Here is a 23,839-nt window from a genome sequence, read left to right as displayed (position 1 = left end):
GCCGTGCTGGGGTGGGGGGGGGTCGGGGAGGGTGGGTTGTACGTGCACACGTGTGCGCGCACACATGCACGAGGCACAGGCGTGTGCTGCACAGGGTGTCACACGAAGCACGAAAGCACCGGCGCAGCCTTCTGGCACGGTCCACAGCAGCTGGGGCCACTGGCAGCCCCACAGTGCCCGCCCCCTCCCCCCCCCCCCCCGGAAATCCAAACCAGGGAGAGCTCGGGGTTGGAGAGCAGACATGTATTGCTAAAACACAGGATTACACAGCCCAGAGCAGCGGGACAGGACCACACTGACACCCTTGAGGCAGCCAGCACGCACCACTGCAGGCAGGAGGGGCTGGGTGGCCTCCAGAGCGAGTCTGTGGGTGCCCCCTTCTTGCACGCAGTGTCTCTGAAGGCACCAAAAACCCCACGGCGGAAACGGCCCGAGAGGCACCTTCTACACCCCCGGCCTGCTCCGGTCCTGTCTGAGATGATCCCCACTGGAGACCCCATTGCTGCAGGCATCAGGGACGGGGGTGCTTGCCGTCCCCATCTCCACCCCCATCCCTGCCCAGCTCCGGCAGCTCCCTGCAGCCAGGGTCCATCCGTCCCCCCCGGCTGGGGGTCCCTGGGATGCTGCCCCACTCAGATCTCCTGCAGGAAGTCCACGGGGAAGAGCCCCACTTTGCGGCCGGTGTAGACTTTCACATAACCATTCACCTCCTCACCCTTCTGCACCACGATCTGGGGGTGAGAGGGGTGCAGGTGGGACTCCCGGGGCCCCCCACAGAGCAGGGCGAAGGCGGCAACCCCCAGGCAGAGGGGGGCGCTGGGCAGAGCAGGTCTCATCCAAGGGGCTGGGGGAGGTGGGCAGTGTGGGGACGGCAATGCAGGCCAGAGCAGAGAGCAGCTGTGGGGCGCAGCAGGGCACCAGGGCAGCTGTGACGGGTGGGGGCCTGGAGGGAGGCTGGGGCAGAGATGCAGGTGGGGACTGGAGGACCACGGGCTGTGACCACGTGGTCCTGTCTCACCTGATCCTTCTTGAGTGTGATCTGCCCGATCTCCCGGTTGCCCACGAAGGAGCGTGTCACCTTGTGCACCCGCTCGCCTGCCCGCACACGGATGATGAAGTTTGGAGGGAAGTAGCCAATTTTTTCACCAATCTTCCCCTGAAAGAAGTCAGTAGATGGGTGTGAGGTGGGGGTTGGAGCCAATCTGTATGACCCCCAGATTCCCCCATGGCAAACAGCCTGCAGGTTGTGGGTTAGCATGAGGACACAACAGATTTAGGGGGCTGTGTCCCCCTTAGAGTGCAATTTGCACTCCCAGCTGACCTCTCCTTTTGCTTTAAGCTCTGCATCTTTCCCCTCTGTGCTTGTAGGACACCAGCCTTACCCGCCACCACTCCTCATTGGAGTCATCAACCACCGTGATCTTCTCCCCTGGCCTGTGAAGGGAAGTAAGGGCTCAGTGTGAGGGGGGGCAGGGACCCCCCACCATGGGAGACCCTGAAGTTGGCAAGGAAAACTGCTTTTCCCACAGCACCAACTCCTAGAGCCCTGTGTCAGGGGAGGTTAAGGAATGCACACAGCCTGTAGGCTCAGGGACAGACAGGTCCTGTATGTGAGCAGCTCAGCCTCAAGTCTGGGGTGCAAGAAGTCAGTGGAACCACATCAAGACAAACACCAGCAGCCTTGGAAATGAGGCTTGTGCCCAAAACCTGGGAGCTGGGAGAGCTGGCTCAGGGAGAGCGAGGGCCCCCACTTGATGTGTAGCCCATTGGGGCAGGCAGAAAAGCCACAAAACGCAAACCACAGCCCGCATAGCTCTAATTGCTGCCCTCGTTCATTCATTCACAGACCCCTCCTGGCCATGAGAGCCTCATTATTGGGGTGAGGACTTCTCCCCCTCCCCACTGGATACCCCACGTCCTTCCCCTCATCACCCCGTGCCCACTACATGGCTGGGAACTTACGGGAAATCCAGGTCATCTTTCTCCAGGGCTTTGAAGCGATAAAGTGCCACAAAATAGTGAGACTGCAGATAGCCACCACGAATCCCTGGCTGTGGCTTCTTGTTCTGGGGGAGGAGGAAAGAGGGGTTCGGGGCCCCAGAGAGGATGAGGACAGCCCCAGGGAGCCCATCAGGGAGATCCCTGCAGCCTCTGCCCACGCTGCTCCAAGACCGGGGGCCTTTGGGGTGTAGGGTGAGCATGATGGCTACCTTGTCATCTGTTGGGCTCTTCTCAGTCTTCTTGTCCCCTTCAGAGGTGCCTGGAAATGGGAGGAGGAGGTTTACATCTCTCCTGGTGCTGCCTCCCTACCCTGAGACCATCCTCCTCCCAGGGATCTCCTGTGCCCAAGTCAACAAGGGGAAGCAGAGAGAGCCCCAGGGTGGAGACCTGAACTGAAGACCCCCTTTCTGCAGGGCAAAACCCACCCTGGTGGGACCTCCAAGTACAGTCTCCCCATCAGGTTCTCTCCCTGCCCCATGCTCGTGGCTGGAGCTCAGCGCCCCCCAGTTCCTTGGCCCTCATGTGCAGCCAGCCCTGCTGCAGTTGCAGCACTCACCGCCTTCGGTTTTGCCCCCTTCTGGCTTCGTGGCCTCTGGTTCCTCATCCATCATAGCAGCCAAAGGCTGCAAGGCAGACAGCAGTCAGGGTGGTGCAGACCGGGCAGGGAGGTGGGGGTGCCAATGGGGTGCTGGCTGTGGTGCCAGGACCCTTGGGCATTTGGAGCGACAGGCCAACCCCACACTCACGTTTTTCTTGTCATCCTGCCCTTTCTTGCGCTCCTTGTTGGCCATAATGACGCCTGTCCGCAGGGTCTCAAACACAGGGTCGCTCCTGTTGGCTGCTGCTGGGGCACAGGGATGGTGAGAGGGGTTCAGCTACAAGACACGACGAGATGGGGCACCCCAGCGTGGGGACAGTACTTACAGAGCAGCTCCTTGACGCAGGCATATTGCTGGTCACTGTAGAGGGGTGAGCTGTACGCCCGGCGAAACCCTGGGGGCTGGAAGGAAAGAGGAGGTCAGAGCATCAACCACCATCCAGACCCGTGGGCCCTTCTGTGAGAGCTGAGGGGGGAGCAGGTGGATGCTGGGGACCCAGAGGGTGACCATCCAGCGGGGGGGGTGATGCCTGGGTCCCCCCCTCAGAGTCAGGCAGAGAGGTGGGTCATGGCGCCTGGGTCATGCCCACAGGGACCGAGCCAGCCACTCCCTGCCGCGGTGCTTTGGTCTTCCCTGCGAGGAGGTGCCCTAATCCCGTGGCCAGTGGGAACACTCACGATTTTGCCGAAGCAGCGCTGCATCTCCACGTAGGACTGGCAGTGGTGGTGGATGTTGGTTTTGCAGTTCTTGCACCTCAGGCCAAATTTGTTGTTGACTGGGTGGGGGGGGGGGGGGGGGGGGGGGGGGGCGGAGGGGTGGAAAGGAGAGACAGTGTGACACTGCAGCTGTGGGGACGGCTGGGCTGGAGCCCTCACCAGCCTTGGCCCCCAGCCCTCGCCCTGACCATGGCCCCCAGCCCCAGCACCCTCAGGACTCACGGACAATCATGCGGGCACAAACATCACAGAACTTGGGCTTTTTGAAGTAATGATCTTTGAACTTGTGGGGTTTGTCATTGACAAGTTTCTGGGGCTCGGGAGGGGGCTCAGGCTCCTCCTCCTCTTCCTCCTCTTCCTCCTCCTCATAGATGTAGTAGATGGGTCCCCCTGAGGGGCTGACCAGCTCCCCATTGGGCTGCGGCTCTGGCGCTGTCTCCTCCTTGGGCTTTCGCTGGAAAAGTTGCTTCAGCTTCTGTAGCTGCTGGGGCAGGAGAGGATGCATTGCACACGGCAGGCATGTGGGGTGAGGCAGGCAGGCAGGCAAGCAGGCAGGCAGAGAAGCCAGTGCCTGGCTCCCCGCCCCTTTGCTCTGACCTAGAGACTCCTTCTTCCCCAAGTCGGAGGAGACCCCAGGCATCCTGGGGCAGAAATGCTGTGAGGACGGGAACTCTTCTCCCAGCCCCGTGAGGTCCCCACAAAAGGAGAAACTGTGACTCCTGAGCACCGTGTGGATGTGGGCACCCTGGGGAAAAGCCAAGCTGGGAAATGGCCACCCAGTGCCCTGCTGAATCAGGATCCCACCAGGCATCCCTGGCCCCACAAAGGCTCCTGGGGCTGAGGCAGAGACGATGCTAGAAAGGTGGCTTCCCCCACCCACCCAAGCTGCCCTGTGGGCACCCACTTACCCGGCTCTTGGGTTTCCCACCTGAAGCAGGTGAAGCTGGTGGCTCTGGCACTTCCTTCTCTGTCATGCTATGAGGGCAAAAAAGAGACATCACATTGGCTGGGGCTGTTCCCACTGCAGGTGCCCAGTGGGGGCAGGAACAGCCAGATCTTGCTGGATGGGAAGCATCTCCCAAGCCAGTGCCTCCTTCTGCCCCAGCAGCACCACCTCCTGCCGCCCTGCCTGCAGCTCCTGCCCCAGCAAGGGCCAGTTCTGCTGCGGGTGAGTCCCAGGGCCCTGGGGTACCTGCTGGGCCCTGCTGCGCAGGCTGGAGAACAGCAGACTCCCAGCCCAGCATGCACAGCACTGCTGCTTGCTTGGTGGACATGGTGCCAAGTGCTGCGAGCCAGACCCTGGGCTACCTGCATGTGTCCATCTCTGTCTAGACATCTCCATCTCACGATTAAACTGCAAATGGTGCCACTCTTCGCCCCCTAGGACAAGCATGCCTATGACACTGTCTGGCATCACCGCACAGCCCTGCTTTCTCCACAGAAGCACTGTGCTACCATGGGGGCAGGATCTGCTCCTGCATCCCCCAAAACATGCCTGATTCCACCTTTGACTGTCAACCATCCCCACAGTCCTTCTACCCAGACATCACTATTTTCGGTGATTCCTAACATGAGGCCCCCCCATGCTCCCGTGGAAACCAACCAGGATGACCATCAGGGAAACAGTGATGGGGGCTGGGGAGTCCTGGGGCAAGGGGTGCTGTAGAAGTAAAGAGCCCTGCGGTCTTGCAGCAATGTGGGTGGAGCAGGGGCCCACGGGGGTCAGTGGCCACGACGAGGGGGAGCCGCGCACAGAAACAGACTTACGCTGTGTTTGGAGCTCTCGTCCTGCGATGAAAAACCCCGCAAAGGGTGGCCGATGTTGGGGCCCCGTTGGCTGCAGAGCCCCCAGCCCTCTGTGCCGGCTGCGCAGGGAGGGGGGCTGCTGCCCCAGTCCCGTGGAGAGCGGGAGTGACAGGCCAGAGGGGAACTGACAGCTGAGCGCTAGTGGAGGCTGACGCCGAGAAATTGGAGCCCATGCATGAGCCAGGAAGGGAGCAGGGTGGAGAGGAGCCGCTGGCTATTTGCGTTAATGGGTTGCTGGGTGTGCCAGAGGTCCACCCACCCCCTGGCATGGGGCAGCAGCAGAGCCAGGGCACACCAAGTGCTCCAGCCTTGATGTCTCATTTGCTCTTGCATTTGAGGCCCCTGCAGCTGGGAGGGGAAAAGGAAAGAGTGGCAGCAGTGGGGTCTCTCATGGGGCAGCTCTCATGGCTGCCCCATACCCGCTGGCAGCAAATCTTGCTGGTCTGCTCTTCACTGAGACAGCTGCCACGGAGGAGAGCTGGGGACCCCATCGCTATCATGCTGCCCTGCAACGGGTGCCAGCTCCCTGGAGCTGGACAGGCACCACAGTGCCAGAGTCCCTGGACCTATGTCCCTGGACCTACGTCCCTGCCAGGCTGCGGGTGGCAGTGGTGCAGGAGTTCGTGCCAAGCCTGGGGTTGGAGCACACCTCTTCCAGGCAGCTCTTACCTCTCCACTTGCACCTGCTCTTGAAGGTAGCATCCAGATGCTGCAAGAGGCTCCAGCTGCTGTGTGCAATGCCACGGTGAGGGTGGTGCCAGCCCAACTCCTGTACCCACAGGGCAGGAGGACACAGTGATACCAGCACCTATCAGCTCAAGGGCTGCTCCCCTGTAATCAGGAGGAATATGTTGCTTCCTGGCAGGGGATACAGCTGGGGACACCCCGCGTCCCCATTCGTGCCACTGCACAGCTGCATGGGGCCAGCAGCTGGGAAAAGAGGCTATGAAGCAGCTCAGTGCTCCTCTCCCAGTCCCGGCTCCCAGCCTTGGCAAACCATGAGCTTGCAGCCCTTGTACATGCCAAGCATGGGGGAAGGACTTGGGCAGGAACACATCCTCCTCTGAGTGCCCCTTCTGCTCCCTGGCTGTCATCTCATCCCAAAGAGGCAGCACAGGCAGCCCCTAGCACTGGTACTGGCCGAGAATGGGAAAGCAGTGTTAAAGTGATGGACAAGTTTTCTTTTTATATTTAAAAACAATCCCCCAAATAAAATAAAACCAAAAATACCCCCCAAATAATAATCAGATTAAATAAAATGTGCAGTGAACATACCAATCAACACCTGTATGTGCAGTTCAACACAGTGCTTAACAAAACAATATACACAGGGTAAGGTGGGCGGGCACGGGCATCACTCCAAAAATAATAATTAAAAAAAAAAAAAAAATCAATTTCTTGTCTCTTAATTATGTCCATATAAATATATCCAGGAAGGATGGCGAGAGGAAGGGAGGGCAGAAAGGAAAAGAGAAGGCAGAGGGAAGTGCCCGCAGTCCAGTGTGCTCTGTGCCCATGCGTGAGCCCTACTGTGAGCTGGCACGCTCCAGCACCCGCAAGTCGTAGTTCTTTTTGGCCACACGCAGCTTGAAGCGGCTGAGGGAGTTGTTGAGGCGGAGGGAGGCATTCTGGGCAGCCAGCGGGCTGGGGAACACGGCCACAATGGTGTATAAGGCAGCAAGGTCACTGTGCCTGCCATTCTCTGGAGTCCCGTTGTTGTCCCCGCCACCTCCATCTCCACGGCGCCCCTGAGTCTCTTTGAGCCACTGGATTTTGGCACCAGCCATGGCAAGCTGGGTGAAGAGCTTGTCAGCCTCTGTCCGTGTGATGCCCTCGGGCAGGTCTGTCACCTCCAGCACTCGGCCCAGCACTGCAGTGGAAAGACAGCATGTGTCAGCGGCAGCAGATTCTTGGGTGGCAACAGCACAGTGAGAGCTGATGTGTGGGCTCCTCACCAGCTCTGAGGTTGGAGCAGTCACCTCTACTTTGCCCATGAAAGCAGCGCTTTGCTAAGCTGCCCCCACATTAGGAATGTATTTTTTTAAGCCAGTCACTTCTTCGCCCTCAAACTGCCCCTACCATTTTGCTCCCTACAGTGCCCCATCCTGATCCTTTCTGATGCCCACATCCTGGTCCCCACATGGCCTGCTTCAAGAAGAGACTGGTATTTCCCATTTGCCCAGGGCTCCAGGAACACCAAGTCCTCCTTGCTTCCTTTGGCTGGGCTTGGCTTTTCAGTTAGGGCTTTCCCAGGTGCTCTGCCCCGTCTTCCTACCCTGATCCTTGGGTACCAGGATTGGGAGCTAACCCAGCTCTCCTGGCCTCTGTCCCTGGAAGGGAAAAAGACAGGCTGCACCCACGGAGGACGTCGACATGTGCGGATCTTGAATGTGATCTGTGTGCTTCACCCACGGGGAGGATCCCCTTGTGTGCCCAGCCCAGTGTCACGCCAACCTCTTTGCCTCTCCTCTGTGGTACCCAAACACTTCTGCTGCCTCCTGGCTCCAGCCCTGGCTTTTGGGCTTAGCGGAGGGCTGGCTGAATGGATTCTTTGCTAATATTAACACGGCATGTAATGAACACGCCAGCTGCAGGGAGGGGGGCAGCTCTCCGGCAAGCAGCTCTTAAAGGGCCCCCTACAACCAGCTGCTGTCGGTGGTGACATGGGGGACAAGTCTGAAGCCTCCAGAGAGCCAGTGAAGACTGCTTCCCTTCCAGGCTGCAGGGAGAAGCCAGACATGTGCCTCTCCTTCCCTTCCTGATGACCAAGTGGAGACCCCCCAGGGCAAGGAAGAGGGAGTCCCTTCCTCTTTGGAGAGAAAAGATCCACTGGGGATTTCAGCCCTCGCAGCCATCCCTGGAAGATCCCAAAGATGTTTACAAAGATGAGGGCTCTGCAGCTCCTGGCCCCACTGGGAAATGAAAGCATGAGAGGGAAGAGTCACTTGGGAAGGCAATGGTGGGAACAAGATCTCAGGGGTCTGGACATTCACTTTCTGCTGACAGGAATAAAATCCCAGGAGTTCTGCCAGCTCCACGCACTCCATCATTTCAACCCTCACAGAGGCAGGAATAGGGCCCAGGTGTCCTGGTGCTTATCACTGACTCTCCAACAATTTCTCCCCACTCTTCCTCAAAAACTTTGCTCAGTGCAGGCAGTGTTTACTGGATTCCTGAGCAACCCCTGTCCTCCCAACTCCCGATGGGCAGAGCTGACTGGGACTGGCTCTGCTGCACCCGCCCCCAAGCCAGGCCTCATGTGGGCTGTGGCGGGTGTGTGTTTGTGTGGGGGGGGGAGGAGGTGGCAGGCAGGAACTGCTCTCCACAACCACCCCCAGCAATGGTTTCTGTGGGATGCTGGTGTGGGCAGAGATGGCATCTGGAGTCTCTGCCAATGCCAGCTACGCCCATGCAGTGGGGAGTAGTCAGAGTGCAAAGGGGGAACCGCTTGAGGAGGGTCACTTGCCTATATCACTTGTCCCAAGGTCAGTGGATGCTGACTTGAGGGCCTGTCTCTTGCTCCGGTTTCCATGTTTCATTCCAGTCTGCCCCTTAAAGAATAAAAATGGTCTGAGGAGACATTGTGGCCTCACAGTGCCCATAGAGCATCCTGGGAGTGGGAGGGAAGACCAAAGTCGACTAGGCCATGGCTGTGAAGGGAATGAAGGGGAATGAAGACACCCGGATGAACCTTGCACCCCCTGGCACCTTTGAGGTGACACCATGCTTGGGTAAGTTAGATGAGATCAAGGCACAGCCATGGTTCCAGGACACTCAAAGGACTTGGGGCTGACACTGCTTCTGGGCAAAGCTGGGAGCAGGATGAATTCTAGCCCAGTGCCAGGCTCTAGGGAAATCCATTTACAATGGCAGCTCTGCCGGATGGATAGCAAAAGCGTGGGGCAGGCAGCCTGCTACCTAATCAAGGGGCGTCCAAGCACAGGGCAGGGTGTGAGACTCACTTCTTAACTACTCCTGGGCCCTGCCCAGAGAGGGGTTGTCCGGGGGGAGGGGAGGGGGTGGTCTTGCTCTACTCCCAGGACAGTGAAAGGGTGGGTGGGTGGGGGTTTGGCCCAATTTTACCTGGTGCGCATTGTAGTTGGGCTGGTTGTGGAGCAGCGGTGGGGGACAGATAGACAGATTATACTGCAGCGGCTGGCCCAGCAATGAGTAGCGCCCATCACCTGCAAAAAGGAAGCAAATGTTTGTAGGGGTCTGAAGAAATCACAGGGAAGACCCAGCCCTGTGCTGTCCCCACTCCTTCCCCTTACCTTGTGCCGGGCCCATGGGCCGAGGGAACTGTGTGAGGACAGGGAGGGGGCTCAGCCCCGTGCAGACACTGTTAAGGTTGGTGACAGGAGACGGCGTCGGGGATTGGGTGGGGGACGTGATGGGGCTGTTCAGCTGGGTGCTGGCCTGTGGGAGGGAGAGTGTTAGGCAGCCCCAGTGCTTGTGACCAGTCCCACACCTGTCTCACCACCATGGCATGACCCCACCCCCATCTCCCAGCCCATCCAGACAGCACAGATGCTGGGGTCCTCTCTCTCCCGCCAGGCTGCTCCCAAAAGATGAGCTGCCTTCTTCCCAGTCCTCTCAATACCTGAGCACTGGTGTCTGGGTTGTACAGGTCTCCTGGCTTCTGCCCCCGCTGGTCCAGGCTGTAGTACTTACAGTGGCTCCACTGCACCACAGGGGGATTCTGGGGGGCCTGGGGGCCATTGGGTACATTCAGCTGCATCACAACCACGCCAGGGCCTGATGGAGACACCCCTGGGGAGAGACGACAGCAGCAATATTGCCCAGGCTCTGCGCACTGCTGCTGCTGCTGCTTGCTGTGGGACAAAAGGCAGCGTGCCTGTCTGTGCAACTTTGCACTCTTCCCTACAACACCCCCTCCATACTCTCTCCTCTGCCACTCCTGCCTGCCCAGGCAGGCTGAAAAAAGGCCCCACCAAGACCCGGTTGGGATCCCTCTCTGATATCACAGCTTACATCAGAGAGCAATGACTTTTAATCCAGGAGAAATGCAAGCAGGTGGGACAAGTTGAAGGCAACTTGGATGACCTCTCTGAGCATCACAGCAAAACTTCAGGCAAAGGATCTAATCACAGAGCTGGGCGCAGAGCTTGAGTACCCTGGTTCCAGCTCTTGCACCGATTCACCAGGCCCCAGCTCACTTCCCTGCAGCTGGGACAGGATGTAGGAACCCTGATGCTCCTCTCATCCACAGTGCTCCCTGGTCCCATGAGCTGCCCCAGTGACACTAAGCCGCGTTGCCAGCAGAGGGAGCCCGCAGCCCACAGCAGCTCTCTCTACCCGCTCCTACCCTGTCTGCCCCACCATGGCAAGGAGATGCCAGGCACAGGCCAGCATCAGCCTAGAGAAAAGTCACAGTGCCACATCCTGTTAATTCCCAGTGGGCCGTGCGATGGGTAAGACTAAGGAAACCCATTGCACAGAAGCTGCCAGACTTGGCTGTGAATTGGCATCTCTGTTCACTGCAGCCCCTACAAAACCTGATCCAATCTGTGCAGAATCAGTGCCAACCCCGAGCAGTGGCCCCCCTCTTACCTGAATACTGCTGCTGCATCTGTGGCGGGCTGCAGGGTGATGGGGACTGTGGCATCTGATACTGTTCAGAGCCAGGTGGCTGAAGGAACCCCACCGAAGGGCTGTGAAGCAGAGAGTGCTCTGGTGAGGTGCTGGGGATGGGGAGAAACAGCCTGCCCACCTGTGCGGGCAACCACCAGCTCCCCTCAGTACTTGAAATTGCTGGAAACACAGCTGCCTCTGGAGAAGCGCAGGAAGCACTGCATGCTGCAGGACAGCTGTGTTCAGGAAGCACTGACTATGGGAGCTAGGACTGGGCAAGCTCAAGAGATGACCAGCATCTATGGTGCTCAGCCAGGAGTAGGATGCTATGCCCTTTCAGTAGGGCAGCAGGACCCCTTTCTCCCCAAGGCAGGCCAGAGATACAGAAGCTTTACCTGGTGCCGTTCTGCTGGGCAGTTGGGATGACGCTGTAATAGATGGGCACCCCTCCAGCCTGAAGCCCCCCCTGAACAGACTGGCTGGCTGGTACAAGCACTGGCTGCTGGAAGGGCTGCTGGACCACACTCTGGGACTCATTGGCCACAGGAACCTGTGCAGGGAGGAAAGCAGCAGCCCTATGGAATGACAGGTAACATAGAGCAGGAGCAGGGAGAACTGGCCCCAAAGAGACACCAGCAAGGTCCATACAAGGTAGAAGAGATGCCAGATGGTTGTCTACTGCAGCCCAGAGCAATCTTGCCCAGGCAAGGGCAGCCCCTCCCAGCTCTTCTGTGAACACAATGGTGAAGGGACCAGCCGCACTCAGTCCTCCTTCTCAAGACATGTCCCACACAGATTCAAATGTGGACGTGCCCTCCCCAAGCTGGCAAGCATGCACTATCTTCTCAAGGTGAATAAGTCTCCATCTTTGGCTCCATCACTCAGGCACAGGAACAGGTCACTTCCTGCAAGGCCTGCACAGCTGAGGCCCCCCTCCCCAGCAGCCCCTCATTGGAGAGCAACTGATGCCTACCTGGTACGAAGGCAGTGGAGTGTACTGGACCATCAGGCCTTGCATCTGGCTCCCCATACTGCTCCTCTGGCTGCTGAGAAGGCCAGGGGGCTGCGCCTGCTGCACTGCCATCATACTCTGCATCTGGCCCCCCATGCTGTTCCTCTGGCTGTTGAGGAGCCCGGGGGGCTGTGCCTGCTGCACTCCCATTACACCTTGGTATGTTTGCTGCTGGTTGGACATCATTGGCTGTAAACCTGTCAGAACAAGGTTTAAATAGAGCAGCTTCCCAGCTGGCCACAGGAGACAGCCTGAGACCTGCCATATGAGGGCTCAAACCCTGCTTTGCCCTCATCTCTTGCTAAAGAGTGGGAAAAGAGCTTCCCTTACGGCAGATGTAAAGAGACCTGAAGGAAGCTCCTGGCTTTAAATCCACCTTGCAGCACCTCAGTGCATGCTACATGCTGAGAGGAAGGGAAAAGACTAAAACAGCCTTTGCAGCCAAGCCAAGTTTCAGCTTTCCTTTGCACAGTCAAGAGGCACTCTATAGTCAGCAAGTCCAGCAAAGGGTGGGAGACAGGGAAGAGCAGCCTGGCCCCAGACAGTGCATGGGAGATCCTTAAGAGACAACAAGAATGGCAGGAAAGGGAAACATTCCCCCTCCCTCCTTCTATGCCCCCTTACCAGGCTGCTGGGACTGCTGGGGAAGCTGCTGAGTGCGCTGGGAGCTGTAGGCCACTGGGTGACTGAGAGATCGGTATTGCTGGCTGGAGTTCGGGTACTGCCCAGGAGGGTAGTAAGAAACCTGAATCTATCAGAATCAAGAAAACATGGTGATGAGAACACAAAAGGGAGTGGGACCAAGAAAGCTGGTCCCCCAGGACCAGTTTTCTCTCTCACCTGGCCTGGCTTCTGCCGAAGGAAACCAACCAGGGCTTTGGCTCTGGCCAGATGATAGCTCCTCAGGGAACCGCAGCCCCTTCCCGCTCCTCCCAGCCTCCACATCCAAGCTTTTCCCAGCACAGTAGTGCAATAGCACAGTAGGCACAATTCTCATCACAGCTCAGGGGAACAATCCTAGAGGTCATAATGCCCTGCAGGACCCCAAAGAGAGCTTAGAGGTGTCAGCCCTGAATCTGGTCGCCGCCCCTCCCCCAACACTATCAGCCAGGAATTGCCAGAGGGGTCCCCAGGTAAGTGCCTTGTGAGCTCAAAGGGACAAGAGGGCAGAGATCATCCTGTGCCTAGCAAGGGTGCGTGCCGACGCAGAGCATGGACCCCTGTGTATTGATCCATCACAAATGAGCAGCAGAAAAAGAGGGGACCCACTCTCAAGGACCTGTTCTCTGGACTGCTCCCCAGCAGCCCCTTGCCTGACAGCTTTGGGCCGAGGTGCACATCCCCTTCAGGCTTGCGCATGTCCTTACTTGCTGGGGAGGCTGAATGTAGCCCTGGGGCTGCAGCACCTGCTGTGTCGGGGCTGTGTGCCCTGAGGCGGAGTAGTTGGAGGTGGGAACGGGCTGCCCAGGGGTTGCCATGATGAATCCTGTCTGCTGAGGATGCTGGGAGATGAGGGATGACTGGAACATAGCCGAGGAAGGATCCGGTGCTTCAGTAGAGCCCTGTCGGCTGAGGCTGATCTGCCCAAAGGGGTTGCTGAGTTCATCGGCCTGCATTGAGGATAAGTGGGAAGGATGGAGGAGGACAGCATGTAGGACAACAGCATGTAGGACATAGCTCTGCTGAGCAGATTGCAGACCCCTTCTCCCTACTCTGTGTGGAGGAGCTCACCCAAGAAAGGTCCCCAGAAATGAGCCACAGACCAAGAGCATTCTGCAGGACGGGGGGTAGGGGCATGCAAGCTGCTGGGGGGGCCTGAATGCTCAGTGGACACTGGTGACATGTGGGGCCCCACACAGGCAGGGGTGGCCCCAGCCCAGAGGCCATGTCCCATGGGGCGTGCCATTCCCGAAAGACCTGGCGGAGACAACACAGGGGCTGACTGAGACCACAGGGCAGCCATGGCCCCTGGACCCCAGTGCTGGGCACGAGCGTCGCTTCCTGGTGGAGCTCTGGGCTTGGCACTTGCTCTTCCCCAGGCTCTTTCCAAGATCAGCCACTCCAGCAGTGCCCAGCCCTGGTGGGTCCCACAGCCTCAGGCATCCCACTGCCTTGACCCCACTGCAGCACAGAGCCTCCATGAATCCCAAACCCACTGGGTGCAGTGTCCATGACATACCTGATTAGCAAAAGCTCATACAACACAAACACAGCACGAGTACAACAGAGACAGTGCAGAAGAGGAAATGGGGTTTATACCAAGTTGTACTGCTGGGGTGGAGAGACTGGCAAGAGGACTTGGGGGCAGGAGCTTGGAGAATACTGAACAGGCTGCAGCGCTGGGACCGGCTAAGACCAGCAGAGAAGGGAGTGGAGGAGAGAGATTCGGGTGGGAAAAGGGCGGGGGGGGGGGGTGGGGGTGGGAAGGAAGGATAGGAGGAAGGAGAGAAAGAAGGAACAATAAGGTTAGTCAACTGAGCCAACTGCAAACACACAGAGGGGGGCATTGCAGAGGGTTGGAAAGCACGGAGACCAGAATGGGGGAGCATTCCTCTCTCTGTGAAGACACACAGCCCAGCCAGTTGCTTTGTGGAAGCTGGGAAGGCTGACCATGTCCGCAAAGCAGCTTTTGCCTGGCATGAACAGCGACACAAGTTCACAAAGGCCAGCTACGGCCAACAGCAGCAGGAAAGCCACCTCCCCCCAGCACAACTTTTGTGTCTCTCCCACTCCACTGCCCACTTGTGTGTGGCACTGACTCCCAGCTCTCTCTGCAGTGGTTCTTGGCCTTTCCTGCTGGTAATGTCTTTTCTTCTCTCTTGCCTTCTGTAGTGGCCCCTCTCACTTTGTCACTAGGAAGACCTGCTGGTGCCTGTTTATGACAACACCTAACTCAAGCACCACATCCTGCGCTTTGGGCACCGAACCTGTAATGGTCAGCACTGGATTGTTTTTTTGATCATTTGATTTGACCTTTGGTGAAACAGAAGGTGCATGCACATGGGGGACAGTGCATTTTCAGACCTTTCACCAACAGTCAAACACATGAAAAAAGTTTTTTCCAGGACCTAAACCATTAGAATCCTGTGGTGTGTTCAAACCTCCCACCCTGGGCACTGTGCTCTGTCCCATGCCATGCTACAGTTCCAGACAGACACTCCTGCTAGCCTTAGCGCTGGACCCTGGCTACCTCAGGGAGACATCTCATCTGTAGAACTGAGACGTTTCCCTTGAGTCTCAGTATCCTCTGCAAACAGATCCACAACCCTGGAGCCAGTCCAGGGCCCAAGAACTACAAGCTCCCCCTATCCTCATACAGACAGCCACAGACAGCAAAGAGCCGTTCATGTTATCTGCAGTAAAAGCTGTTTGAGGAGGCTTGTTTCCTCCTCCCATCCCAACCCACTGAAAACACTTAGAATCACAGAACAGTCCAGGTTGGAAGGGACCTCGGAAGATCATCTGGTCCAACCTTTCATGGGAAAGGGAGCCTAGATAAGATTATCTAGCACCCTCCCTGTCCAGTCGCATCTTGAAAACCTCCAGTGTAACTCCAGTGTAACTTGCAGTTCTTTGCTGTAGGAGACATCGTAAGTATGAGTTGACGCACCAGAAAGGATCCCTATAAAACTCATAGGCAGGCTGAGGTCCAGCACTGACACGCTGCTCTGAACAGGGCAGGATGGGAAGGTACTTCCCATGCACACCGCCCAGCTCTGCACGCACGGAACACGAGACAGCTCTGCTCTCCAAATGTGCCCACCAGGGCTGGCTCCCACCCCCTTCCCCAGTCCTGCAGTGATACAGGAGCAGCTCTCGTGCTGTGGTTTTTTACAGCCTCAGGAGCAGAACAAAGTATGTAGGAATGACAGCCACGAGTGCTTTCTAGAGGGCTCCATCCTCAGTAATAGGCCTGCAGGCTGTGGAATATCACTTGGGTTTAACTTAGGGAGGGCCTGGAGAATACATGCAGGCACAGTTCCAGGTCTGCCTCTCTCCAGGACATCAGGTGACTGGCACTGGGGAGCTCAAACCCAACTACCGTTTGTGACGGTCCCTCACCAGGAGGGCAACTGGTTCCAGAATATAACCCTGCCACTCAGCAAAGGGCTACAGATCCCTTGCCAGGAGGGCTGCTGGCCCGAGCAGATACAGAAAAGGCTGGCAAGTTGAGATGTCGCACAGCATCATATTCAGGCACAGCAAGGCCCCCGACCTTCTCCTGCTCTCTGCCAATAGCACAGAGGGACTGTCACTCCCTAACAGGCAGCAAGTGTGAGGACACCCAAAACCCACTGGGCAAGTGTGAGTCCAGAGCACCCTGGGTGCACGCTGGCTCTGCTTCCACCTCCCACCTGTGTGCCCAAGGAGCTTACTGAGCCCTGGATACTGTGGAACAACTCACCTGGGATATCATGTGGTTACTCATGGCTGGCTGCTGCTGGGCTGCAGGTGGAAGTCCTTGGGGTTGTGGTGGTGGCTGTTGGGGTGGCTGCGGTTGAGGCTGCTGGGCTGTGCAGGGTAGGAGGCCACGGCTGGGCTGTGAAGAAGGGGATTGGCTGCATGCTTCAGGGGCACCTAGTACCAAACCTTGAACAGAGAAAGGCATGGCAGGGTTGGTACCTGGGAGAGAAAAACATCGATTTGTTGATGGGGAGGGCAGGGGGTAGATCCTGTCACTACCTCCTGTACTGCAGCCAGATTGCATTCTCTGCTGTCCACATGGGAGCTTCCACAGGGGACAAGGTGAGCAGGCTGCAGGCTATGTCACTAGTTTGCCTCTGCTTCACAGCAAACCAAGGTGTTGACACCCTCAGGACTCCAGGTGATTGTACCTCTCTCCTCTCCATGTCCATGTACATACACTGACCCTCCACAGGTGGTCACAGCATTTTCTTCTCCCCCTGACCCGTGCATGCCCTGCCCCACACAGGGAAGACCAGGATGCAATTCTTGTTCCAGACTATGGCCACGAGTTGAACAGCTGTTATTCCCAAGAGCATGCTCTCTTCCCTGACCCCAACCTAGCACCCTCATTCCAAGTGGACAGCCTACACAGTGGTCCCCACCCACAGCTCTCAGGTAGTTGCTGTTTGTGTAAACCTTCAACACTACTCAGAACCGCAGGAAATTAAAAGGCCAGTGCCAGGCTCATACGATGAATCTAGCTGGCCTCTGCCCACAGGACAGTGCAGGCTTGGTGCAGGTGCTGGCAGGATTGGCACAGGGTAGTAAAAACACATCTGTGTTGCAACTGATTCTTTGGAGGGATGTGCCCTCTGTCTTGTCTGGAAAGCACCACGCACAAGTCAGGGCCTTCTATAAATGCCATGGGCCTTCTGCTGGGAAGAGCAATCTGGCTGTTAACAGCAGCACCTGCCTGCTGGAGGGGCCTCCACCCCAGCATGAAGCAGAGGTTACAAAAAGAGGGAGCTGCCAGATACACTCATGTCAGATCAGTACCACAAACCAGTCTGTGGAAAGAAGCTGGAGAGCTGTTCCCAGTCACAGCTCAGTTCTGCAGCTAGGCACAGCCCCTGCTTGGACACTAATAAGTCATCATGATCTGTTCGAGTGCTTGCCCAGAACAGAGAGGGGAGTGAGGGAATCCTATTTTACAGCCACATAGACCCAGCACACGCACATCTTTTGAGTAAAAGGCTAGGGGGTGGCAGGCTGAAAGCAATTCCTTCCCGTGGTAGGAAAAATTGTTAGGCAGGAGTGCAATACATGCTGCAGGGCACCCAGCTGGGAAGTGCTCTCCTCAGTATTTCAGCCTTACTTCCAGAAATAAAAGGGCTGTGAAACTATTGCTTGATGCCCAGTAGCTGCTATTTAACTAACTCTGCCTCTGATGTACTGCATTTCAACAGCTAATCTTCAGGCATTCTGCTAAGGAGGTCTGTATCATCAGCCACATGCTGCAAAGGAGGTAATATTTTGCTGACAGTTGCCCAGGGGCTGAATGCTGAGATGGGAAGAGAGCCCCGGAGTCCTAAGCACTTCCTCCCCCCCAGAATAAACATGAGGATATGGAGGGTGGTGTTTTTGGTTTTTTTCCCCCAAGTGAAAATTCCTTTGCTTCCCCCCCCCCAAAGATGTTTCTAATCACTCGCCATTATATAAAGCCTGGAGAGCAATTGGCTTCTGTTCCCAGGGGAGACCTGGAGGAAAAATACAGAAAGAGCAAAAAAGCAGATCCTCTCTTGCTCTGCTTTGCACATGGCTGGGACAGATCTTCAAATAACTGCCGCCAGTTGATGAATCAGTCCTGGAGGTGGTTGCAATAATCAGACTAAGTGCAGCCCTGAGCACAATGGAAACAGGGTCCCAAGAGATGATGTAGGCACCTTCAAACTGCAAGACGAACATGTGGTTTTCAAAGCCAGCCTGGATGCTGGAACAGCAGCCTGGCTGCCTTTTAGATCCATCCCTTTTATTAGAAAGGATTCTTGTGGAGCAGTCTAATCACCCACAAGCACCAATCTGCCTCCCCAGTAAAATGACAGCTCTCAAGCTTTTGGGGACTTGCTGCCTACCAGTGAGAATGGAGGAAGCTAGACAGTGAGACAACACTGGATTTTGCTCATTGATATTGCACAGCAATTGTAACCAGCTACCATATGGCTCCTCAGTTATCACCGGACCATTAAAATGAGAGCAAAGACCTGTGCTACCTCTTCCACAAACGCCTTTCACAAACAGTCAGTTGAAAATAAAGGACTCTGCTCCCCACTGATAGAAGGGCTGGTGCCCTGCCAAGTGCAGCACACATCCTCTCAGGAAGCCGTTGTCAGTAACAGATTACCAGTGATGCCCCACAATAACATTCTCCGTGCATGGGCTACTCTTTGTGTTACCTAGATGGAAAAGGAAGAATTGATCTGAAGCAGGCAAAGAGACTTGTGATCCTAATTCCCTTTGGTGCTCCTGAAACCTTGAGCTGTATTCAACAGTTCTTGAAGAGCTGCAGGCCCAGCTCCCTGCCGTTATGTTTGCTCTCAGGAGTATAGTGAATCATTTTGAGAGAACATCGTAGGCAGATAGCAATTAACGCAGCCTTTGTCTGATGAGATAGACTGTGTGTCTGATGAGATAGACTAATTGGTGACACTTTTGCCTGGACCTCCTTTGTTGGAAAGCAAGAAAAAAGTGCCAGATGGTTCACCTTGACTAAGTCTCCTTAGGGCTGTGAGGGATTCTGGGGAGCAGAAAGGAATAGCAACATAACTTGCAGCACAGCTGGGGAGAGAAAACAACAGAAAATTGGTAGCTTGAGTTCCGGGGTATGGGACTAAACAATGTCCTTTGTCTTAGATAACTCCGCTAAAGGGAAGGAAGATCTGATGGTGAGTACTAAAAAAGCAGACGATGAACCAACTGGCATGTCCCTGTCCAGGTACTGAACACATTCAGATGATGCCAACCATGCCCCATTTAAAGTAGACTCACGGACCAGAGCATCATGAGCCCCAGTTCCCCAGCCGGAAGACTATGTCTGCTAAGTGCCCTTTGGCAGAAGGTGTGCAGGGGAAACAGTACGGTACCTGCCCGGGACGATCTGCTGGCAGTGCTGCCTTTGCTACTCCCGATGCTGTCTCCCCGTGTCAGGATGGAGATGCCACTGAAGCTGCTGGCTTTGGTAACAGGTGGTCGCAGGTTGCGGACGGAGCCATCTGAGTCTGTGCTGCTCCACGGCCGAGGCTCCAGCGACTTTATCTCGCTCTCTGTGCTGCTCTGGCGGCTGCCTGAGGCCCGGTTCAAACTGTCCCGGTTGCCCCTGCAGAGACCGGAGGAGTTAGACTGCACCTCCAGTGGAAAGGGGCAGCAGCAGGACCTGCAGGTGCTGCATCAGTACTGCCACACCAGAGTGGTGAGCCCAGTCAGCAGCTGGCTCTGTGACACAGCATGTTGGCACTTTGTATAGGGATCTGACAGCAAACAAACACCCTGGGTCACAGCCTTCTGGGCATGCACTGTGAAGACCCAGACACTGCTGATCTTCTTTGGCGTGTGTTGAGAGCTGGCTCCTGGCCCTTTTCCCTAGCCAGATCCTAGCCTGGAAGAGATGTCAGCAGGGTCAGAGCATGATCCCTTGCTAAAGCCCTCCTTGTCTCAGAACAGGGAGCTTTTAACAGAGGCCTTGAGACAAGGCTGACTGAGATCTTGCGAAACCACTTTCCATACCAGCCCTGGTAAGGCTTTCTGCCCAGCTGGAACAACCACGTGCTGGGATATTGCTACGCTCAGAGCTGTGCTCCCACTGATCACCCTCCCTTAGCCCCAGGCCAGGTCTGGCCACTGCAGGACTTTACGGAGTATCAGCAAAACATCCCAAGCAGCGAGCCTGTTTTATCAGCCCGGCTAAGGATCATAAGCACAGTAATGGGTTCCTAGGCCTTCACTGGGGAGGAATGGTGAGGAAGGCAACAGTGGAAGAGACGCTCATATAAGCGCTGCAGGCTGAGCCTGGCAGCAGCTCCATGCAGTTGTGGAGGGGAAAAGATAGGCTTGGAAGGAACTTCTGAGGTGATGTCCTGGGCTGCTGGGAGCATGTGAGAGCCAAAGAAAATACGTCTCTTGGAAAACCAGTACAATGGTTATATCCCTAAAGAGGTGAAGGAATTGGACTATGCAGCCTCAGATCCCAAATTACAGTTGACCTAACAAGCATCACTGTCAAGCTCTTGGGCTCTCTCCAACCTAAACTCTGGAGGCTGCTCCTGGGGATGTGTGTGGGGAAGGGGCATGTCATGGCCTCTGTTCTGACTCAGCTGCAAACTCGGGTTCCCCGAGAACCCAGACCCCTCTCAAGATGATTAATGCTAACCCAGCAGCACAACGGTTCTGCTTTTTCTACGAATGCTCTTCAAACTCCAGGCACACTACCACACCCTTGCTCTCTGAGAGCACTGCCCTAGCAGCTTCAGCCATGCCTTTCTCTCCATTAGCCTTACTACAACCTGTTTCTAAGCGTGTCCACCAGCAGAGAGCTCTCTGCAATCAGATCTGTGCTTCAGCACCATTAATACAGGACTTCCGAGTGAAACAGACAGCTGTATTGCTCTGAATGCTGGGCTTTGAGGGTGGTAAGTCTCTGGAGATCACACAGACATCATCTCAAGCACCACCACTGAGGGAACCCCAATCGCCTCAAGAGCTTGTCTATCTCTGTCCAGAGCTCAAAATGGTTCCAAGGCCCACATATCCTCCCTCTCCCCACTATGGGAACCACAAAACAAAGACAGCAGGTTAACCAAGCTCTTTAGGGACTGGGCACAACAGTCAGAAAAGCTCCTAGCACAGCCCTGGCTGCAGCTCAACTCCTAAAGCTGCTATCACATCAGCAACGTTTTTTTTGCCACTTGCTGGATGAATTTTACTACAGCCCGATGGCTGATCTGAAAACTATAGCCCCTGCCTTGAACACCACTGCCACACGCAGACTCCAGGACACAGTCCCTGTAACTGTGCTGAGGACACTTGATTTTCCATGACAGTGTTCCTCCAAGGACAGCCTGAGCCATGTAACGGACTGAGGAGAGGGGCAAAGCTTTTCCTACACTTGCTTAGATCCTCCTGTCCTGTTCATACACAGAGACGCTTCATCTCTAGAGCTTTGGCTATTAAAAGAGAGGACAGCAGGCATGAAGGTCTCTCCATTTGCATCCTGTTCTTTAACCTCATACCTTCAGCAGCCTCCTGCAGCAGGGGTCTGTGCAAGGTGACTCATCAGGCTAACTTCATCCTTCCAGCCCTTTCGTCCACAGGAAAACTACTTAATAAGAAAATACTGCTCAAACATGTTCCCAGTGCCCTCTGCAGCATACTCTGGTTGAAATGGAAGCCTGAGGCACTTCATTGCCACCATTAAGTAATCCAGCCTTTATAATCAGAGATTAGGGACAACCCCACCTTATCTGGATGCTGATCCTGTCACTGTAAGGGCAGGGGCTTTCCTATGCTTTTGGGAAACAAGACGTGGAATGGTTTGAAAACTGCTGGAATCCTCTGGCTTCCCCATTCCTCCCTGTCATTCCCACCTTCCACCCCTCCATTTTAATTGATGAATCAGCAAAAAAGGACTCAGAAATTGATGTTGCAAAAAATACAACTCCAATAACTTCACAATCAGCCATGCATGGGGCAAACTTACTCAGCAGGACAATGTACAAAGTAAGTCACACAGAGATACCTAAAAATCTGCCTCCGTTTGTGAGAACTAGAAGAAAAGCCTTCTTTGGAGATTCTGTCGGTTAACATCAGAAAAAAGCATCATTATAGAGTCATGCAGTCCTTGTAGAGAAAGCCAGAGATACAAATAGCGTCTGCTAAACAGTACTAACCTGCTGTCGGTGAGATATCCATTCTGGCCAGTCTGGAAGCACGGAAAAGACATGGAGATGGGAAGGAAAGAAAAGGGAGACTTAGTAACTTTGAAAGCAACAGACCCAGGCAATTTCAAAGCAAAGAGGAGCAAAGCACTAATAGTATGGCACTCAGACACAGTTTGTGTTGTACACCAGTTACATGGTCACTCAGGAGTCTTGCTGAGCCTTCTGCACACCAGTCCCATTTGGCTCTCCATCCAGGCCCACTAGGAACCCTTCCTGATACCTGCGACCCTGAGATCTCTCAAGAGTTTGCAAATCTGAGACCTCAACTCCCTATTTCATTGCTCTAAGGCAGCTCTAATGGTAGCTTTGTCAATGGAACAATCAAGGCCAGACATACAAGGGTCCTTATTTGCTAAATGCAGGCACAATTATCACAGCCATGGAAAAAAGGTAGAGGGCTCAAAGCCAGCCCAGCCCACCCTGTGATAGTCACCCTTGCCTCTGGAAGTCAGATGCAAAGCACTGGCTCAGCCCATGAACACAGATCAAGGGTAAGTACATGCCCACCCAGTGTTGTGCTAACATGGGACGGCACCTGCTCTAGTCCAGGACTATAGGCAGAGCTGCTTACTAACATGTCTGGATGGCTTTGGGCCTGGGCATGTAAGACAAGTCCATGATCACAACTGGCTGGAGAGTCATCAGCTGAAGCCTGGTGACTTGACTAGGGACTCAGCACAGTGGCTGCCTTAACATCCTCCTTGAGCAGGCACATGGCAATTCCCATTAGGATAAACGAAAGGCGTCATCCCCAAGACGGTCAAAAGCAGCAGGCAAGGAGCTGGACTTTGAACATGATCCACAACAGATGGCCACTTGGAATCGTCCCTGATTCCATCATTTGCCACTTGGCACAGCATGGAGAGCTGCCTCCACCTGGCAGACAGTACTCAACACAGCAGAACACAGCAGCCTCTCTGAGCCAGACGTGAGCAAGGAACACAGCTCCGGCTTAGAGGAGTTCCACGTAGGAGCAGAGATCTCAAGGAAGCAATAACCAAGCTGGACACTTCGTAAGAAAGACAATAAATGTACTGCCCAGATTCATCCTGTAAAGGCACAGAGCCCTGCCTGATACTCCAAGGCCAGCACTGCTTGATCAGGAGGTCGAAGCTGCAGCACTGGAGAGAAGCTGGGGGAGACAGCTGCTGCTCCTTTCAGGTTCATCAATTGATTTGCTAGTCATCCCAGAAATGCCACTGCATAAGCTTACAATCTTGCTGGGCAGCAAGGAGCAAAACTGCCTCCTGTCAGTCCCCGCACGTCTATTGCCCCCTGAAACAGGCAATTTAGGGAAGGAGCGACTGGGGAGTGGAGGTGTGGCTCCTCTATCTCAATGTCTTAGACATCTTTGTTAGGAGCTGGAATTCAACGGTAGATACCAAGAACACTGGGAAATTTGTAGAAAAGGCAACGACGAGACCTGACCTCTTAGTATACTCAAGGACACCTTCTGCCACAAAGTTCCAGGAGGGTACCTGGCAAGTGAGTCATCCAAGCTTACCTCTCGTGCAAATATCCGCTCCCTGACCCGCTGATACTCTTCCTCTCGCTCTTCTATAGATTTGCTCCTTCTCCCATCCTGCAAGGGGAGTCTGATCTGAAGGGACAAACACATCTCAGCGGGTCAGCAGTTGCCAATGGGAGCAGGGGGCGCAGTCAGCTGCTGATATTTTTACATAGCAGTGTAAGTGGATGTGGATTACGGAGTGTGTG

General features: G+C 55.4%; 2 protein-coding genes across 5 annotated transcripts in view; both read right to left on the bottom strand.

The window, feature by feature from the left end:
- Window positions 1-233: 233 nt before the first annotated feature.
- STAC3 (SH3 and cysteine rich domain 3) lies at window positions 234-5,093 on the bottom strand. Of its 2 annotated transcripts, none has more exons than XM_050914196.1 (12): window positions 5,084-5,093; window positions 4,225-4,291; window positions 3,539-3,797; window positions 3,278-3,375; window positions 2,926-3,001; window positions 2,748-2,845; window positions 2,558-2,624; window positions 2,211-2,260; window positions 1,963-2,066; window positions 1,383-1,434; window positions 1,019-1,156; window positions 234-731 (listed from the first exon to the last, which is right to left on the bottom strand). In XM_050914196.1, the coding sequence occupies exons 2-12, from the start codon at window positions 4,288-4,290 to the stop codon at window positions 633-635; spliced, it is 1,107 nt and encodes a 368-aa protein (XP_050770153.1). In that variant the 5' UTR covers window position 4,291; window positions 5,084-5,093; the 3' UTR covers window positions 234-632. The 2 variants fall into 2 exon arrangements, with proteins under 2 accessions (XP_050770153.1, XP_050770152.1); XM_050914195.1 differs by having other exon boundaries at window positions 2,748-2,842.
- Window positions 5,094-6,288: 1,195 nt separating this feature from the next.
- R3HDM2 (R3H domain containing 2) overlaps window positions 6,289-23,839 on the bottom strand; it is a 60,781-nt gene continuing 43,230 nt past the window's right edge. The window contains exons 10-26 of one of the 3 annotated variants that reach the window (XM_050914163.1): window positions 23,628-23,723; window positions 22,073-22,104; window positions 21,922-21,975; window positions 19,274-19,506; window positions 16,132-16,316; window positions 13,986-14,075; window positions 13,094-13,336; window positions 12,351-12,477; window positions 11,862-11,923; window positions 11,688-11,783; window positions 11,110-11,264; window positions 10,694-10,794; window positions 9,723-9,892; window positions 9,394-9,538; window positions 9,206-9,306; window positions 8,589-8,673; window positions 6,289-6,992 (exon numbers count right to left, since the gene is read on the bottom strand). In XM_050914163.1, coding sequence (XP_050770120.1) covers window positions 6,649-6,992; window positions 8,589-8,673; window positions 9,206-9,306; window positions 9,394-9,538; window positions 9,723-9,892; window positions 10,694-10,794; window positions 11,110-11,264; window positions 11,688-11,783; window positions 11,862-11,923; window positions 12,351-12,477; window positions 13,094-13,336; window positions 13,986-14,075; window positions 16,132-16,316; window positions 19,274-19,506; window positions 21,922-21,975; window positions 22,073-22,104; window positions 23,628-23,723 — 2,319 coding nt within the window. In that variant the 3' untranslated portion in view covers window positions 6,289-6,648. Of the gene's footprint in view, window positions 6,993-8,588; window positions 8,674-9,205; window positions 9,307-9,393; window positions 9,539-9,722; window positions 9,893-10,693; window positions 10,795-11,109; window positions 11,265-11,687; window positions 11,924-12,350; window positions 12,478-13,093; window positions 13,337-13,985; window positions 14,076-16,131; window positions 16,317-19,273; window positions 19,507-21,921; window positions 21,976-22,072; window positions 22,105-23,627; window positions 23,724-23,839 lie in introns of all 3 variants that reach the window. The other 2 variants (XM_050914164.1, XM_050914165.1) reach the window with 2 other exon arrangements.

The sequence above is a fragment of the Gymnogyps californianus genome, unplaced genomic scaffold (genome assembly GCF_018139145.2).
Source record: "Gymnogyps californianus isolate 813 unplaced genomic scaffold, ASM1813914v2 HiC_scaffold_32, whole genome shotgun sequence".
In the NCBI taxonomy this organism is placed as follows: domain Eukaryota; kingdom Metazoa; phylum Chordata; class Aves; order Accipitriformes; family Cathartidae; genus Gymnogyps; species Gymnogyps californianus.
This window is presented reverse-complemented; position numbering and strand designations above follow the sequence as displayed.

What these genes read in the sequence shown, in the direction of transcription:
- STAC3 (XM_050914196.1), bottom strand. Translation starts at nt 4,290, where the DNA reads ATGACAGAGAAGGAAGTGCCAGAGCCACCAGCTTCACCTGCTTCAGGT. An exon ending in AGCGCTGCTTCGGCAAAATC is followed by an intron (nt 3,002 to 3,277) that starts GTGAGTGTTCCC and finishes CTTTCCTTCCAG; the next exon opens with CCCCCAGGGTTTCGCCGGGC. An exon ending in AAAGATGACCTGGATTTCCC is followed by an intron (nt 1,435 to 1,962) that starts GTAAGTTCCCAG and finishes TTCCCTTCACAG; the next exon opens with GCCAGGGGAGAAGATCACGG.